The following is a 16590-nucleotide window of genomic DNA, read 5'->3' as shown; positions in this document are numbered from 1 at the left end:
TTTGGCAAGAACAATGGTGGAATCCATCCTTTCTATCACCTTAGTCTATAAATATTACGTGCTGAGACATTATAAGTCACATTACCAGGTTTAGTACATACATTTAAGAAAAGTGCCACTCATCCTTACCTGACTTCCTTACCAAAGTCCAGTAAGGAAGTGTCTGTCTATTATTTGCCATTAACAAACATTCTGGAATGTACTTTTTAATAAACTAAAACTTCATCCACAGTAAAATGTGAGTGTGAATATATAATAAAAAATCCATTTTATAATTTTAAAAGATTTTCTGTATTTATCAAGAAAATAAGTCAAAAGAGGCATTGAAATGGTTCTTTCAGTTTATAACATGTAGCCAAAGAGATCAGCTTCAAAAACTAGTGTACACATATGATATACGTACCTGTTCTCAAGTCTTCTCATCCCCTTGGCTTTGATCTGATTGTACTGAAAGTCTTTAACTTCCCCGTGAAAGCTGTGTTTTCTGGGCCACGTGCTTGTTCACGTGCTGTTCCCTCTTCTTGGATAGATCCCTTTCACCCCCACTTGAACGGGTTGACTTATATATCAGGGCTTATATTAGATAGCCTCTCCTCCAGAAGCCTTCCCTGTCTCTTGAAGCCTGTGCTCCCATGGTACACTGTGCCTAGTCCACATCATAGCACTTCTCACACCATGAGTGATCATTTCTTATCTAACCACCATACTGTGAGATAGTAGATGTCTGTTTATTGTGTATCCTGAGCACCTAACTTATACCTGGATACACAGTAGCTACCCAAGGAAAAAAATGAGTCCTGTCTGTAGTTTTCCTCAGTATTTATAATCTTACCCATCTTCCAGAGCATTTATTCAACAAATATTAATGAGCATCTATGTGCTAAATACTGTAGTAAGTGCTGAAGATAGAAGGGACTATCACAGCTAAAGCCCCTGTGCATGGAGATTAGATTCTATAAAGTCTCCATCCACATTCCCTTAAATCCATTTGGCAAGAAAGTATCAAAACATACAATGGGGGAGAAAATAAGGACCTATGGATTGAGTCTGTTATCCCTTTACTTTATAAAAGATAAGTTGGTCTTGTTTAGTGTTTTGCCTTGATATTTGTTTAGTACCTGATACAGCTGGTGTCAACGTTTTCATCTCAGCTCATAGTGAGAACTATATCTCCCTGGTTTGATTCTCTAAATACCTTACAAAGCAATTTTCTTTAAATATGAGACAATTACTACATGCAGTCTCTCGTTTGCTAATTGAACAATGAATTGTATTTGTGATAAAAGTATTGGCCGGGCACGGTGGCTCACGCCTGTAATCCCAGCACTTTGGGGGGCTGAGGCAGGCGGATCACAAGGTCAGGAGATCAAGACCACTCTGGCTAACATGGTGAAACCCTATCTCTACTAAAAATACAAAAAATTAGCTGGGCATGGTGGCGGGCGCCTGTGGTCCCAGCTACTTGGGAGGCTGAGGCAGGAGAATGGCATGAACCTGGGAGGTGGAGCTTACAGTGAGCCAACATCACACCACTGCACTCCAGCCTGGGTGACAGAGCAAGACTCTGTCTCAAAAAAAAAAAAAAGAAAAAAAAGTATTGAACAAAGAGTAATTAATATATGAGGTGGAATTGGGAACTGTAAGATTGAACCCATATATCACACACTAAAATAAGTCCATTCCTTCTGAGCCATAGAATATAGGCATTTATACTTTATCTCTTCTTATTGTGTAAGATAATGACATTGCGACAAGCCTTGACAGGAAGAAGCGAAATGTTCTGATGTTTAACAATTATGAGCTGGAACTAATCCTAATAATCTCAGTCAATGTGCAAAACAGTTTCCCACAGTAGCCAGCTGTATTGATGGTAGATTTGAAAGCATGAATTAAAGGAAGACTTTAGGCAACTCCTCACCCATTGGGAGAATCCCGTCACTACACGCTTTTGCTTATTTTTTTCAAAAAGCCTCCCTTATTAGCATTGTTATTTGTCCTTCTGTACTCTGCATTCCTGGCTCTTAACATTGAATCCTGCATGTTTAGAAGTGGGGTAGAAGCTCAGGCAATGGATAGAATAAATTTTGGGGGTTCTCAATTAGGGATTGAAATCAGAATCCATGCCTGCCATATTTGAGGAACATCAGTGACAATTTGGAATGCAGTGAGCATTGTGATATAAGAAGTTCTTGAAGGGTTTTGCACAGCAGAGTGACCTGATATAAATCATGATGTAAAAGGATGGTTCTAGCAGTATGTAACAAATGGGCTATAAGGGGACAAAAACAAACAAAGAGAAAAGATAGAAATGTATTGCCAAAGTGCAGACAGGAGATGGTGTGGGCAGGGTAGTGATGGTGGAAGTGATAGGGGGTGGTTGCATTCTGGACTGAATATGGGGTATAATATAGACAGAGAAGTCAAGGATAACTAAGATTTTTGACCTGAATAACTGGAAAGGTGAAATTTCCATTTTCTGAAATGGGAGACTTCATATAATAGGAAGAATGGAGGTGGGTAGGCGTTGAGAAATCAGAAATTCAGACTTGGGCACATACAGCTAAATCCTTAAATGGACCTGCTAAGTAGGTATTTGGGGATAGAAATCTGGAGTTCAGGGGAGAGGTCAGGGCAAGAGATATAAATTTTATTTAACGATTTATAGATGGTATTTAAAGTCTTGAGACTGGATGAGGACATGTGGAAAGTGAGAGTATACATAGAAGAGAAGAAATCCCATTACTGGACCCTGGGTCTTCCTCATCTAGTCTCAAGACTTTAAATACCATCTATAAATTGTTAAATAATTGTTAATTGATGAATTAGGGTAAAGGGAATATGGGAAATATTTGTATTATTCTTGGAATTTTTTCCTGTAAGTTTGAAATGATTTTAAAGTGAGAAATTTTAAAAAGAGAAAATGATAAGAAAGAAGTGAAGACAAAGTATACAGGCAACACTTGTGAGAAAGAAGTATAGAAATGGAATTATAGAGGAAGTAACATGTGCGATTAAGGAAGGCTTTTTTTTTTTTTAAGCTGTGAGATATTATCGTATGTTTATGCTGCTGGAAACAATCCAGCAGACAAAAAATCCATAATGCCAAAGAGGAAGGAGTTGCTAGGCATGTGCTTGATTTTTCTTTTCTTTTTAACTTTTTTTTTTTTTTTTATACTTTAAGTTCTAGGGTAGATGTGCATAACATGCAGGTTTGTTACATATGTATACTTGTGCCATGTTGGTGTGCTGCACCCATCAACTCATCAGCACCCATCAACTCGTCATTTACATCAGGTATAACTCCCAATGCAATCCCTCTCCCTTCTCCCCTCCCCCCTCCCCATAATAGGCCCTGGTGTGTGATGTTCCCCTTCCCGAGTCCAAGTGATCTCATTGTTCAGTTCCCACCTATGAGTGAGAACATGCGGTGTTTGGTTTTCTGTTCTTGTGATAGTTTGCTGAGAATGATGGTTTCCAGCTGCATCCATGTCCCTACAAAGGACACAAACTCATCCTTTTTTATGGCTGCATAGTATTCCATGGTGTATATGTGCCACATTTTCTTAATCCAGTCTGTCACTGAGGGACATTTGGGTTGATTCCAAGTTTTTGCTATTGTGAATAGAATAGTGCCGCAATAAACATACGTGTGCATGTGTCTTTATAGCAGCATGACTTATAACCCTTTGGGTATATACCCAGTAATGGGATGGCTGGGTCATATGGTACTTCTAGTTCTAGATCCTTGAGGAATTGCCATACTGTTTTCCATAATGGTTAAACTAGTTTACAATCCCACCAACAGTGTAAAAGTGTTCCTGTTTCTCCACATCCTCTCCAGCACTTGGAGGCATCGTGCTATCTGACTTCAAACTATACTACAAGGCTACAGTAACCAAAACAGCATAGTACTGGTACCAAAACAGAGATATAGACCAATGGAACAGAACAGAGTCCTCAGAAATAATACCACACATCTACAGCCATCTGATCTTTGACAAACCTGACAAAAACAAGAAATGGGGAAAGGATTCCCTATTTAATAAATGGTGCTGGGAAAATTGGCTAGCCATAAGTAGAAAGCTGAAACTGGATCCTTTCCTTACTCCTTATATGAAAATAATTCAAGATGGATTAGAGACTTAAATGTTAGACCTAATACCATAAAAACCCTAGAAGAAAACCTAGGTAATACCATTCAGGACATAGGCATGGGCAAGGACTTCATGTCTAAAACACCGAAAGCAACGGCAACAAAAGCCAAAATTGACAAATGGGATGTGCTTGATTTTTCAAGTAAGAAAGGGCTTCTTCAGATTCCCTCCCACCAAACATGAGAATGCATTCTACAGCATTCTGAAGGGCACCTGGCCATGCAAACGCTGCTAGGGGAGAATTCATTTCCTAGTTTTTTCCATCTTCTATAGACACATTCCTCATATTCCTTGGCTCGTGGCTCCTTCTTCCATCTTCAAAGTCAATGATTTCCATCTTTTCTGTCTGACTCTGCTTCACCCTATTTTCTGTTGCATGGCCTTCTTCTCTCCTGTCTATCAAATCTCCCTCTGCCTTGCTCTTAGAATACTTGTGGTTACATTCAGGGCTCACATGGATAATCCAGGATAATCTACCCATGCCACAATCCTTAAATTTTTCCGTGGATAGTAGAGTTCATAGGTTCTGGGGATGGGGACCTGGATATCTAGGGGCTATTGTTTAGCCTACTCAAGTATTAAATCAGCACAAAGAGTGCTTTGGCCTTTCGCTGCTTCTGGGTCTACTCTTGTCTGTTAATGAACTGATAGATGGAAAAGAGAAGAGTAATTTGGAAAGCATGCAACATTTTATGGAATCCTTTCATTCAGAAAAGTATACAGAGGTATTGAATGCTTTGCTTGGAAGCCCCATTCCTGCTGCTGTTGTAGCAGCTGTGGCCACACAGGTCAGCAGTTCTGGCTGGCTTTGCATACTGGCAGCTCTGCTGAAGTGGCCTATGCAGTCAGCAGAATGCTGCTTAAATGAAGTGTAGTATTTTTCAAACTTGTGGTAACTCCTTTATCTGCTTTATTTAACTGTCTCAGAGGACAGTGCCACAGAAGTTTTTAATCAAATGGCTCTAGACTCAGCTCCAGATTCCAGGCCCAGAGAATCTGGTTGTAAACACTTCTTTCAACTGAACCACATAATGAATTCTTGGATGGCATTTTTCCATGTATCCCTATTTTATTATTTCTTTTCCATATTGAACTCCAAAAATTTGTCATGAAATTTGCTTTCTATCAACCTGAGAGGAACCCAGGCTAAACAAGACAAAATTTAGGATGCATAATTTCTAGGCAACTTCTACCAAAAAGATGGCCAACCTCCACATCCATTCTTTCTAGCTCAGAACAATATACAGGGCCCTGGAATAAGCATTCAGAATGTAGAAATAAGGAGAAATGCCTCCACTTTGTGAGTTTATGATAAGTAGGACAGATAGGATGTGAGCATCCAAGCCTGTTATGAGACATATGCTCTAAGAAAGTTGTGGGTTGATATGGAAGATACCAGTCTTGGCTGGGGTGAGGGCAGATCAGAGAAGACTTCTTGGATGTGTTTGGGAGGCTGGGACTTGCCCACAGACTGGATGAGAGTGTTCAGGAAGCACAGAGGTCAGAACACAAAAAGAATCCTGAGCCTAAGGGGTGAGTGGAGAAGGGAAAGCCAAGAGTGAAAAGCAGATGTGGCTGAGCTGCATTTGATGGATTTGGTTCTGAAGTGGCTAGCATATGGAAAACTGTAGAAAGTAGATATGAAGTTATGCCTGGATCTAAGAGACAGGGCTGACACTGGGAACTAGAGAATTGGAGATTAGCCCTCTAGGGTCACCATTAAAGTCATAGAAGTGGACAAGATTGCTAACGATAACATGAAGGTAAAAGTAAGGGACCCTGGCAGAAACCTACCTGGAGGATACAGGAAGCACCAACAGAGGCATCAGAGTAGCTAAAGGCAAACTGACATCTGAACACACAAACCACTAAACACTCAGGAGGACAAGGACACTGCATTGTGCAGATGGCCAGCAAAGAGAGCATTCGAGACATCCTTGTCTCTAGCAGAGTCAACTGTCATAAAGCCAACCCTGTCTCTCTCTATTTATCACTTGTGGTGTGAGTATATTCAAATGCCATGTGAGGCATTCATGAGATTTGGCAGGTTTTACAGACAGCTGTTTAGACAGGAGGGCAGGACAAGTTAATGTATGCAACTGAGTTCAACTGGAAAAGCTCCTCAAAGCCATGGCACCCTTTGCACTGACTTATTCATGTATTTAACTCTAGGACTTAAACTAAGAACAATTTTATTGTCAGAAAACAGGACTAAATTCTGTGAATTGGACAGAAAATCAAAATTGTAAGCATGTATCCTTGAAGCAATCAACATAGTTAAGTGGCTTGACTGTTGCTGAGATTATTGGCAAATATTCATTTGCTACTTGTCCAGTCACTTTATCATTTGCTAGTGGTTATAAACAGAAAAAATGGAAGCAAGAACTAAAAGTTTAAGAAAATGATTGCAGGAAACAATCTTCAAATGGAGAACATTTGACTGTAAGTATTGAGAGCTGAGCTAAGCCAATTTGGATATTTATTATTTATTAGATTCTGTTTGATGACTGTCAGAAGAATGGCCTCTGAAGAATAGAATTCAGTAGGAGTACCTGCTTCCTCCTGGACAACTTTGCTATCAGATGGCAAGTTTCAATTAAAACAAATTTCAGACAGAATTCTACCTTGTGTTCAGCTATTTATTATAAACATGCATAAACCACTTTACTAAAAGATAGGCCAGAGTTCCAATTCTATATATTTTAAAGCACTTTGCATGAAATGAACACTCTGAGGGAAATGCAAAAATATTCTCATGACAGGACCAACTAACCTTTTAGTCACATCAGGTGAAGGGATTCTTCATTTTGATGGGATGAGAGTAGGAAGCACTTGTTCTGAATGGAGCTCAAGAATTAGGTGCTCTATTTGGCTATTGAGTGGACCTCACTCTTATGCCCAATTTATGCAGGGGGTAAGGTGCCTATACAACATTTCTAGCTACCACATGTCTTAAACACTCCTTATTTCATCAAAGATAGATTGTTTTAATTATCCCTCTGGAGCAAATCCAGATAGCAATAGTTGAAGCACACGCCTGAGAAGTGCACTGTTGGTGGGAGTGTGAATTAATTCAACCATGTGGAAGACAGTGTGGTGATTCCTCAAGGATCTAGAACCAGAAATACCATTTGACCCAGCAATCCCATTACTGGGTATATACCCAAGGGATTATAAATAATGCTATAAAGACACATGCACCCGCATGTTTATTGCGGCACTGTTCACAATAGCAAAGGCTTGGAACCAATCAGATGCCCATTAATGATAGACTGGATAAAGAAAATGTGGCAATATATACCATGGAATACTATACAGCCATAAAAAAGGATGAGTTCTTGTCCTTTGCAGGGACATGGATGAAACTGGAAACCATGATTCTTAGCAAACTAACACAAGAACAGGAAACTGAACACTGCATGTTCTCACTCAAAACTGGGAGTTGAAAAATAAGAACACATGGACACAGGGAGGGGAACATCACACACCAAGGCCTGTCAGGGGGTAGGGGGCTAGGGGAAGGATAGCATTAGGAGAAATGTCTAATGTAGATGATGGGTTGATGGGTTCAGCTAACCACCATGACACATGCATACCTAGGTAACAAACCATGTTCTGCACATGTACCCCAGAAATTTTAAAAAATTGAACTGAAATTGGAATGAATGTAAATCCTAGGGAAATATAGAGGCTTCTGGTAACAGTAGAAGCCTCCTGAATTCAAAGAGCAGAAGCTGTTTCTGCATAGGGAGAAATCCACACCTGTAGCTTTGTTTTAGGTCTTTTTTTAATGATTATTTTATTTATTTATTTATTTATTTCATTATACTTTATGTTCTAGGGTACATGTGCACAATGTGCAGGTTTGTTACATAGGTATACATGTGCTGTGTTGGTGTGCTGCACCCATTAACTCGTCATTTACGTTAGGTATATCTCCTAATGCTATCCCTCCTCCCTCCCCCCACCTCACAACAGGCCCTGGTGTGTGATGCTCCCCTCCCTGTGTCCAAGTGATCTTCACTGTTCAGTTCCCACCTATGAGTGAGAATATGCGGTGTTTGGTTTTCTGTTCTTGTGATAGTTTGCTGAGAATGGTGGTTTCCAGCTGCATCCATGTCCCTACGAAGGACATGAACTCATCCTTTTTTATGACTGCATAGTATTCCATGGTGTATATGTGACACATTTCTTAATCCAGTCTGTCATTGGTGGACATTTGGGTTGGTTCCAAGTCTTTGCTATTGCGAATAGTGCCGCAACAAACATACGTGTGCATGTGTCTTTATAGCAGCATGATTTATAATCCTTTGGGTATATACCCAGTAATGGAATGGCTGGGTTATTTTAGGTCTTCTGATGTTCGTTTAGCCTTTGGGCTCCCAAACTTTGAGTAGGCCAAGTACCTGTATACTCATATGCTTTAACCGCTGCAGCAGTGATAGCTGACATCTTTTTGCAACCATTTGGTACATTCATTCATTCATTCATTTTATATAATAATGTTTAACTTTTATTTTGAAATAATTTCAGACTTTCAAAAAAACTTGCAAACATAATACAAAGAATTTTTATATATCCTTTACCCGGATTCTCTAAATGTTAATATTACCACGTTTGCTGTATCAAACACTTTGCGTGTATATATATATATGTATGTGTCATGTTATTTTTCTGAAACACATGAGAGTAAAATTCAGATATGGTACCCATTTACCCCTAATACATCAGTATTTTTGCTACAAACAAGCACATTATCTTATATAACACAGTACAATAATAAACATCAGAAAATGAGAGTAAAATTCAGATATGGTACCCATTTACCCCTAATACATCAGTATTTTTGCTACAAACAAGCACATTATCTTATATACACAGTACAATAATAAACATCAGAAAATGAGAGTAAAATTCAGATATGGTACCCATTTACCCCTAATACATCAGTATTTTTGCTACAAACAAGCACATTATCTTATATAACACAGTACAATAATAAACATCAGAAAATTATTGATATAAAACTATTTATAGAACTCATTTAAATTTTGCCAAGTGTTCATCTAATTCTTTTTAATTTTTTAAAGAATCTTTTATTCTTTAGTAAAGGATTATTTATATGCAGTAAAATTAACCCTTTTTAGTTTGCAGTTTTATGTGTTCCAGCAAACCCATAGGAGGAGGCCTCTAATGGTGTGGGCATGGTTTCCTGACCCTCCCCAAGTAGTAGGGCATCTCTAAAGATCTGGGCCCAGGATTCATTCTTGCAAGGTTTATTCTGTTTCCTTCAAAAGGAAACAGAATGTGGTCTGAAATTGCATATGGTCCCCACATTCATATGTTGAAATTTTAATCCCCAAGGCGATGGTGTTAGGAAGTGGGGCCTTGGGGTGGTGATTAGGTCACCTCTGCCCTCAGGAATGGGATTAGCACCCTTATAAAGGAGTCCCCGGGGTGCTCTCTTGTCCCTTTCACCATGTGAGGACACAGCAAGAAGGTGCCACCTATGAACCAGGAAATAGACCCTCACCAAACCCTGAATTTGCCAATTCCTTGATCTTGGGTTTTCTAGCCTCCAGAACTGTGAGAAATAATCTGCTGTTGTTTATAAGCCACCTAGTCTATGGTATTTTGTTATAGCAGCACAAACAGACTGAGACCTGTGGGACTGCTGCTTCCCTCCCAAGGCTGGCACCACAAGGGAAGCCTACTCCTGGCCCCAGTCTCTCTCTTGAGCACCAGCAAAGTCCCTGAGAAAAGTCTGTGAGTAGGTGTGATTTTCCCTTGTGCCTGAAGCTCCCAGGGGTCCTATCCCCTCATGCTGTCACACACTCAGCCTTTAGCAACCTGTTAAAAATTTTAGCTGAATTCTTACCAGTTTGTATAACATGTGGCACCTCTACCAGGTAAGTGAATATCTAAGCCTGTGTCTCCTTGAAGGATCTTGACTTTCCTTAGATGCTGAATTGGCTGGTTGCCCTGCAACCACAGCTCTATGATGGATTCAAGAAAAGCTGTGACTTCACAGATTAGTTCTCATTTTTTATTGTTGGGGTTTTAAGAATAAGAGTAGCATTTTTTCTACTTTTCTACATACTGGCAGAAGCCAGATGTCCATTTTACATTTTATGATCATCTATAAATTTGATTTTTTTCTTACCACACCTTATTGAGAAAACATTTCAAAAGAAAAATCATTGTTTCCTGACGTATCAGTAATGCAAAAGTAAATCAGTGGAAACATTCAGGTAGATATGCATTATTCTTAGAAATTTCTTTCCCAGAGAACAAGCAGTCATCTGAAAAATGAAAATGATCACATCTTTATCAGGACATACATCTAATGTGGTGATATAGTGATTAACCATGGTTTGAAATTTAGATTTAATTATAGCTTCCAATAGGTTGTTTCCTGCAGTTGCTTCTGACTCACACTCAAATCATTATTTATTATTTTCCTGAGACTTACACACTTAAAAGTCTGATTGGATAGCATTCACCTCTGCCAAGCTCAGACATGGATTTACTTGCTAAAGGCTTTTAGCTAGATAGTCTACTCTGAAAGTTATAGGAAGCCTTTAAGTATTTCGAAGGGAAACTAGCAATTAAAAAGAAAATGAATTGCCTTTATTATAGGGAAATCTAGCTGCCTGGAATATCTATAGTGTTAACAGTTATACAGAAAATATTTATATTGTGAAGTAATGCAAAAGACATTCCTGAATATTATCCTAACGTGATAATTTGCTACTGTAACGTTTTTTCCCTCAGGACATGTGCCATGCTTCCCCTTACAGCAATAGGTTTTAGCTATATTAGGAAATTGTGTCATTTCTTAAAGGCAGCTAGTTACTCATGAACATTTATTGGACATCTTCTGTATTAGCTACTGGAGGAATCTGAAATATTGCAAAAGAAATAATTATTCTGAGTAATTGTCAGAAAGGTATGGCATTCTTTCTGGATCCACTTTGTCTAAACATACAACTCCCAGTGATATTCACCGTCACACCACAGTCCCAGCTCCTCTGTTTATCACACTGTTCTGTCCTTTGAGGTTGAGACAAAGCCAACCATGGATTTCCTCTTAGTGTTCTCCCATGAACCTTTAGTCTCTCTTATCCCTGGCCTACAGTGGTCTGATGCATCTCTCCTGCAACCCAAACCTTCTACCAGGTACCTCACTGAATGAAAATGTCCTCATTGACCTCCACAAAAAATCTGAGAAAACAAATTTATACCAAAGTGTACCTTACCAAGACATCTTTCTTAAGAGGATATCTTTCCTATAATATTTGTGTTTGTTTTCCTTTTGATTTGAACAGAAGAAGATGATATAACCTCAGGCAGGTGGCTGCCTGCAGTCCTGCATATCACTCTGGGGGTTGGCTGCTAGTCTGTATGTAGGCAGACTGCACTAACCTTCATGTTCAGAAGCAGACTACAGATCCACTCCTATTAGAGCATGTTTTGCAGTGAGCATAATGAGGTTGATCTGTGTTATCTACACATTCCCGCCTGTTCATCTTCATGACACCTGTGTTGGGAGTGCCATCTTTGGAAACAGGACAAATTTTTCTCCTCTCCTTTTTTTGGCTTGAATTTTCATCTTGGAATTCCAGTGTCAGTTGAATGTTTAGGGCTTATTTAACTGGTACAAATTCCAATCCAGGGTTTTGGGGCTCCCAAGACATCAAGTTTCCTGGTGGGAAAAGATTACAGTAGTCCCTTCTTATCCACAGGAGATATGTTCCAATATTCCCAGTGGGTGCTTGAAACCTTGGATAGTACCAAACCCTACATATACTATGTTTTTTCTATATATGCATACCTATAATAAGGTTTAATTTAAAATTAGGCACAGTAGGAGATTAACAAGCACATAATAAAATAGAACAACTATAAGCAGTATACTGTCATCAAAGTTATGTGAATGTGGTCTCTCTCAAAATATCTTATTGTACTATACTCACTTATTTTCCAACCACAGTTGACTGCGGGTAAGTGAAACCATGGGAAGTGAAAGTACAGATAAAGGGGGACTACTGTATTCTCTCCTGACTTTAAACTGAATAAAGGAGACCAATCATCCCCCTACTTGTTCCCTCTAAGCAACTAACAGAGGAAGCACTCCTTCTTCTGGGTGAGCCTCCTTGGGGGGCCCAAGAAATTGTAGTGCAACACTCCATACCCATTCCCACGGGGCCCAGTATGTTACTGCATTGGCTTGGCTCAAGAGATAACAAAGTAAAAAGACATTCAGTGAATTAAGTTCTCTGTAGTCTCACCGCTGTAAAGAACTTCTTTTAAGTCCTCTGGTGTTGAACTGGGGAGGCAATACTATAACCCCATACCTACAACCAGTTTAGAAACACATGTAAGAGAATAAAAAGAACCTTAGAGTTCAGTCAAGCCAATGTGCTGTGAGAGGTTAGGGATGGGTGTGTGAAAAATTGAGCCCTTTAGTTCAACTTTAGAGAATCTGTACTTGTATTCACTTTATTTTGTACCATTTTATACAATATTTGTTTTGATGTAAGAGTTGCCTCCTAGGAATGTATACAAGTATGCAAAGGTATATACAAGAATATTCTTAAAATTTTTTAAAACAGAAATATTGGAAATAACCTAAATGTCCATCAAAAGGCTAATAGATAAGTTGTATTCAGTTATTTAATGAAATAAAATACTGTATAGCAGAGAGAAACTCAACAAATTAGAACCTCATATATATATATACACACACAAATAAATTTCAAATAGATAATATTTTAAAAAATGGATGCATAAATATATCACTTATTGGAAATTTAAAATATTAAAAACATCAGCCAGGTACGGTGGCTCATGCCTGTAATCCCAGCACTTTAGGAGGCCAAGGCAGGCAGATCACCTGAGATCAGGAGTTTGAGACCAGTTTGGCCAACATAGTGAAACCCCCACCCTACTAAAAATACAAAAATTAGCCGGGCATAGTGGCCCACACCTGTAATCCCAGCTACTCGGGAGGCTGAGGCAGGAGAATCACTTGAACTTGAGAGGTGGGGGTTGCAGTGAGCTGAGATCACACCACTGCACTCCAGCCTGGGTGACAGAGTGAGACTCTGTCTCAAAACAAAAACAAAACAAAAATCACACAAACAAAAAAACATGTATTATTTTGAAATGTAGTTAAAGCATAAAAACATGGATACAAATGATAAATATGAATTTCAGGTAGAGATTTTCTCTCTCAGAGAAATAGGGTTGGGGATGAGTACCTAAGAGGTTTGAATTGTATCTATTTTATGTTGTAACATGGTGGTAGATAAGTGTTTACTTTATTCTATATAATTTTTGTTCTGAAATATTGCATTATAACAATTTTAAAAAGAATGAACCCTTTTGATTTAAAAAAGCTTGACAGCCAATGAACAAGGTAAAGGAGGCTCAGGGATGTTGAGATGCCCAAAGTTACAATGGTCTCCAAGCAAACCTCTGTGGCCCCTTCCAGGAGTGCCTCATAAGTCCCATCATGACTCCTGGAGTAGTGGCTCTCAAGCTTTAGCAGACTTATGGCGAAATGCATACTTTGCCTTTACCTTCACCTGTGATTCTCATTTAGTCGGTTTGAGGTTGGGCCTGGGAGATGCAATTTTTATCAAGCATGCCAATGATCTTGGTGGGGACCATCAGGATACTTTTGAAAAACACAGATCAATCCCCAGGAGCCCATGGTCCTTCAAGCCTTTGCCAGAGACTCATCACTAATAATTATCCAGAGTCAAATAAGGATTGAGTATAAGATCCAAGGAGCATCAGAACTATGACTTTCTATACTTGCTAGTGATTGTTTCTGTTTCATGCTCAACACCATGAAACCCCTTGGAACCTGTGTGGTTTTGGTGGGGCAAGAAATAATGTTAAAATGTGATGGAGAAAAATGGAAACAAGTCCTGAATGTTGCTACAAATTATCAGAGATGAAACTAACAGTGTAAGGGGAATTACATAAACAGTAACTTGGCATTAATTGTGGATGGATGCTGTTATATACTCTTTTCCCCCGTTACCAAAATGATTTTTTTTTTTTTTTTTGAGATGGAGTTTCACTGTTGTTGCCCAGGCTAGAGTGCAGTGGTGCAGTCTCAGCTCACTGCAACCTTTGCCTCCTGGTTTCAAGCAATTCTCCTGCCTCAGCCTCCTGTGTAGCTGGGACTGCAAGTGCACACCCACCATGCCCAGCTAATTTTTGTGTTTTCAGTAGAGACAGGATTTTGCCATATTGGCTAGGTTGGTCTCAAACTCCTGACCTCAGGTGATCCACCCACCTCGGCCTCCCAAAGTGCTAGGATTACAGGCGAGAGCCACTGCGCCCAACCAATATCTTGTGTTTTTTAACATACCAGAAAACATGGAAAAATATAAAGAAGATGCAACCCACCTTTACTACCACAGCTGAAATAGTAGCTATCTGTTATGTGTGAACTGGCTGATGTGTTCATAGCTTGAAATTAGCCACAGTGAAAGTATTTACACCACAGAAATAGGCAAATGGCATAAATCAGAGCCTTCACTTCTATCGTAGTCTTAGTTGTTAAACACTTACTAGCAAACCGTTGAGCCATACACATACACACATACGTGAATGTATTTATATACAAATGTTTATATATATATTTCCCCCCAATATTTAGATAATACTATAATTCAGTTTTAAACTGTAAGTGTTTTTCTGACCTAAAGAATATCTAAGCTATCCTGGGAAATTAATAGAACATCTCTTTCTCATATCCTGTGTAGGGGGAACAAGGACCACAAGGCTTTCCGGGCCCAAAGGGCACAATGGGCCGTGGCCTCCCAGGCCAGAAGGTAAGTGTCTCAGGATCTTAGAGAAATGCTTAGGCTTAGGATCTCAATAGCTTCACTTTAACTTTGGAATAACTCTCATATATGTGTCACGCGTCCCCTTACAACTCTCAGAAGAAAAAAAAATCCACTTGAAATTAAATCCTTGCGCATTGCTTTTTCTACGTATAAATAGGTTCATTTTATAAAATGTCCTTTTCTTCAAGAGGTTGAGGCAGGGGGATTGCTTGGGGCCAGGAATTCAAGACCAGCTTAAGCAATATAGTGAGATCCCATCTCTATGTTTAAAAAACATCTCATTTTCTTTATTCTCAGAAGATAACTAATAAAGGATTTATTAGTTATCTTACAACATACAACATACCATGTAGGAGATACCAGATAACTCAGGAACTTGGTAAACTGTGTAATAGTTGTATGTCCTGAAAGGTAAACTGATTAGATGGTGTTATTATATCTCAAGGTCTCTTCACTCTGAGACCTCTGGTTCGTCATGAATTAGATTATGGTATCTGATGGGATGTAAATAAGTTACCCCCAATTTTTTTTTCAAATACCGCATTTGTATAAACAAGAACTGAAGATATTCAAGAGATGCCAGTTGCAGATAAACCAAAGTATAGAGCTTTTCTTATCTGGCTTCTATATTCACATTCTGAACCTATCATTTTACCCTATTGTGTAAAGGGAGAGCATGGAGAACGGGGCGATGTGGGAAAGAAAGGTGATAAAGGAGAAATTGGAGAGCCTGGATCTCCAGGAAAACAGGCAAGAAGCAGTTTTTAATGTCTCGCTGTGATTTTATACTCTAACTGGTTCCAACCTATATTGACTCTTACTCTTCTTCCACTAAGTAGGGTTTACAAGGACCCAAAGGAGACCTAGGACTTACAGTGAGTATCCATTCTAGAGGGTAATTGAGGGTTTTGTCCTTGCAAAATTTTTGCATTCATGCTTTAGCTTTATAATTATGAATTTTTGGATGCAGAATTCCAGTTTCTATAGAGAGCAATTACTACCAGCCCAGTGTTGACTTAGATGCATGAGGTAATTGAATCTGACTGTGAGGGGAGAAATAAAACTTTGTCCTGCCTTATGGTGGGTGTGTGTGACTACTCCACTCGGATCCTTGGTAGAAATGATCACACTGCTATTACTGGCCAACAAGGAGGTGGCTGTTTCAAAAAAGCCAGATTACCAAATAACTTTAATTTATGTGGTTCATCTCATTTTAGAATGAGGACTTTTTTCCTGAACTAGTTCCTTTAGAAATGCTCTGAGGAGAGCAGCAATCACAAAATTGGGATTACATTTATGTATTGATTCAATTATTCAATAAGTATTTTTTGAGCATCTACAAACATTTTCCTGTTCTTCTCCCCACACCATTAAGAACAGAAAACGGACTCTTTAAAGTCTCATGAGTGGAAGGCAAAGTCTCATTCTTCCTTTCTGATTTGAAGGCAATCCATCTTCTGGGGTTGAGGAAAAACAGATACCTTTTCCTTTTTTCCTGTTGGACTTTTCCAGGGGTTGTGGTCTAGGGGGGCTGACTTGATGTACTGTACTAGGAACATCCAAGTGTG

General features: G+C 39.1%; 1 protein-coding gene across 2 annotated transcripts in view; it reads left to right on the top strand.

Annotated features, from left to right (window-relative positions):
* The window catches only part of COL28A1 (collagen type XXVIII alpha 1 chain), a 186644-nt gene that overhangs the window by 141332 nt on the left and 28722 nt on the right, over positions 1-16590 (top strand). For both annotated transcript variants that reach the window (XM_033193259.1, XM_033193258.1), the window contains exons 28-30: positions 14939-15007; positions 15692-15772; positions 15862-15897. In XM_033193259.1, the coding sequence (XP_033049150.1) occupies positions 14939-15007; positions 15692-15772; positions 15862-15897 (186 nt within the window). The remainder of the gene's footprint in view (positions 1-14938; positions 15008-15691; positions 15773-15861; positions 15898-16590) is intronic.

This window comes from Trachypithecus francoisi, unplaced genomic scaffold, assembly GCF_009764315.1.
Source record: "Trachypithecus francoisi isolate TF-2019V2 unplaced genomic scaffold, Tfra_2.0 Lachesis_group4, whole genome shotgun sequence".
Taxonomy (NCBI): domain Eukaryota; kingdom Metazoa; phylum Chordata; class Mammalia; order Primates; family Cercopithecidae; genus Trachypithecus; species Trachypithecus francoisi.
Note: the sequence above shows the minus strand (reverse complement) of the source record. Positions and strands in the feature narration are given on the sequence as shown.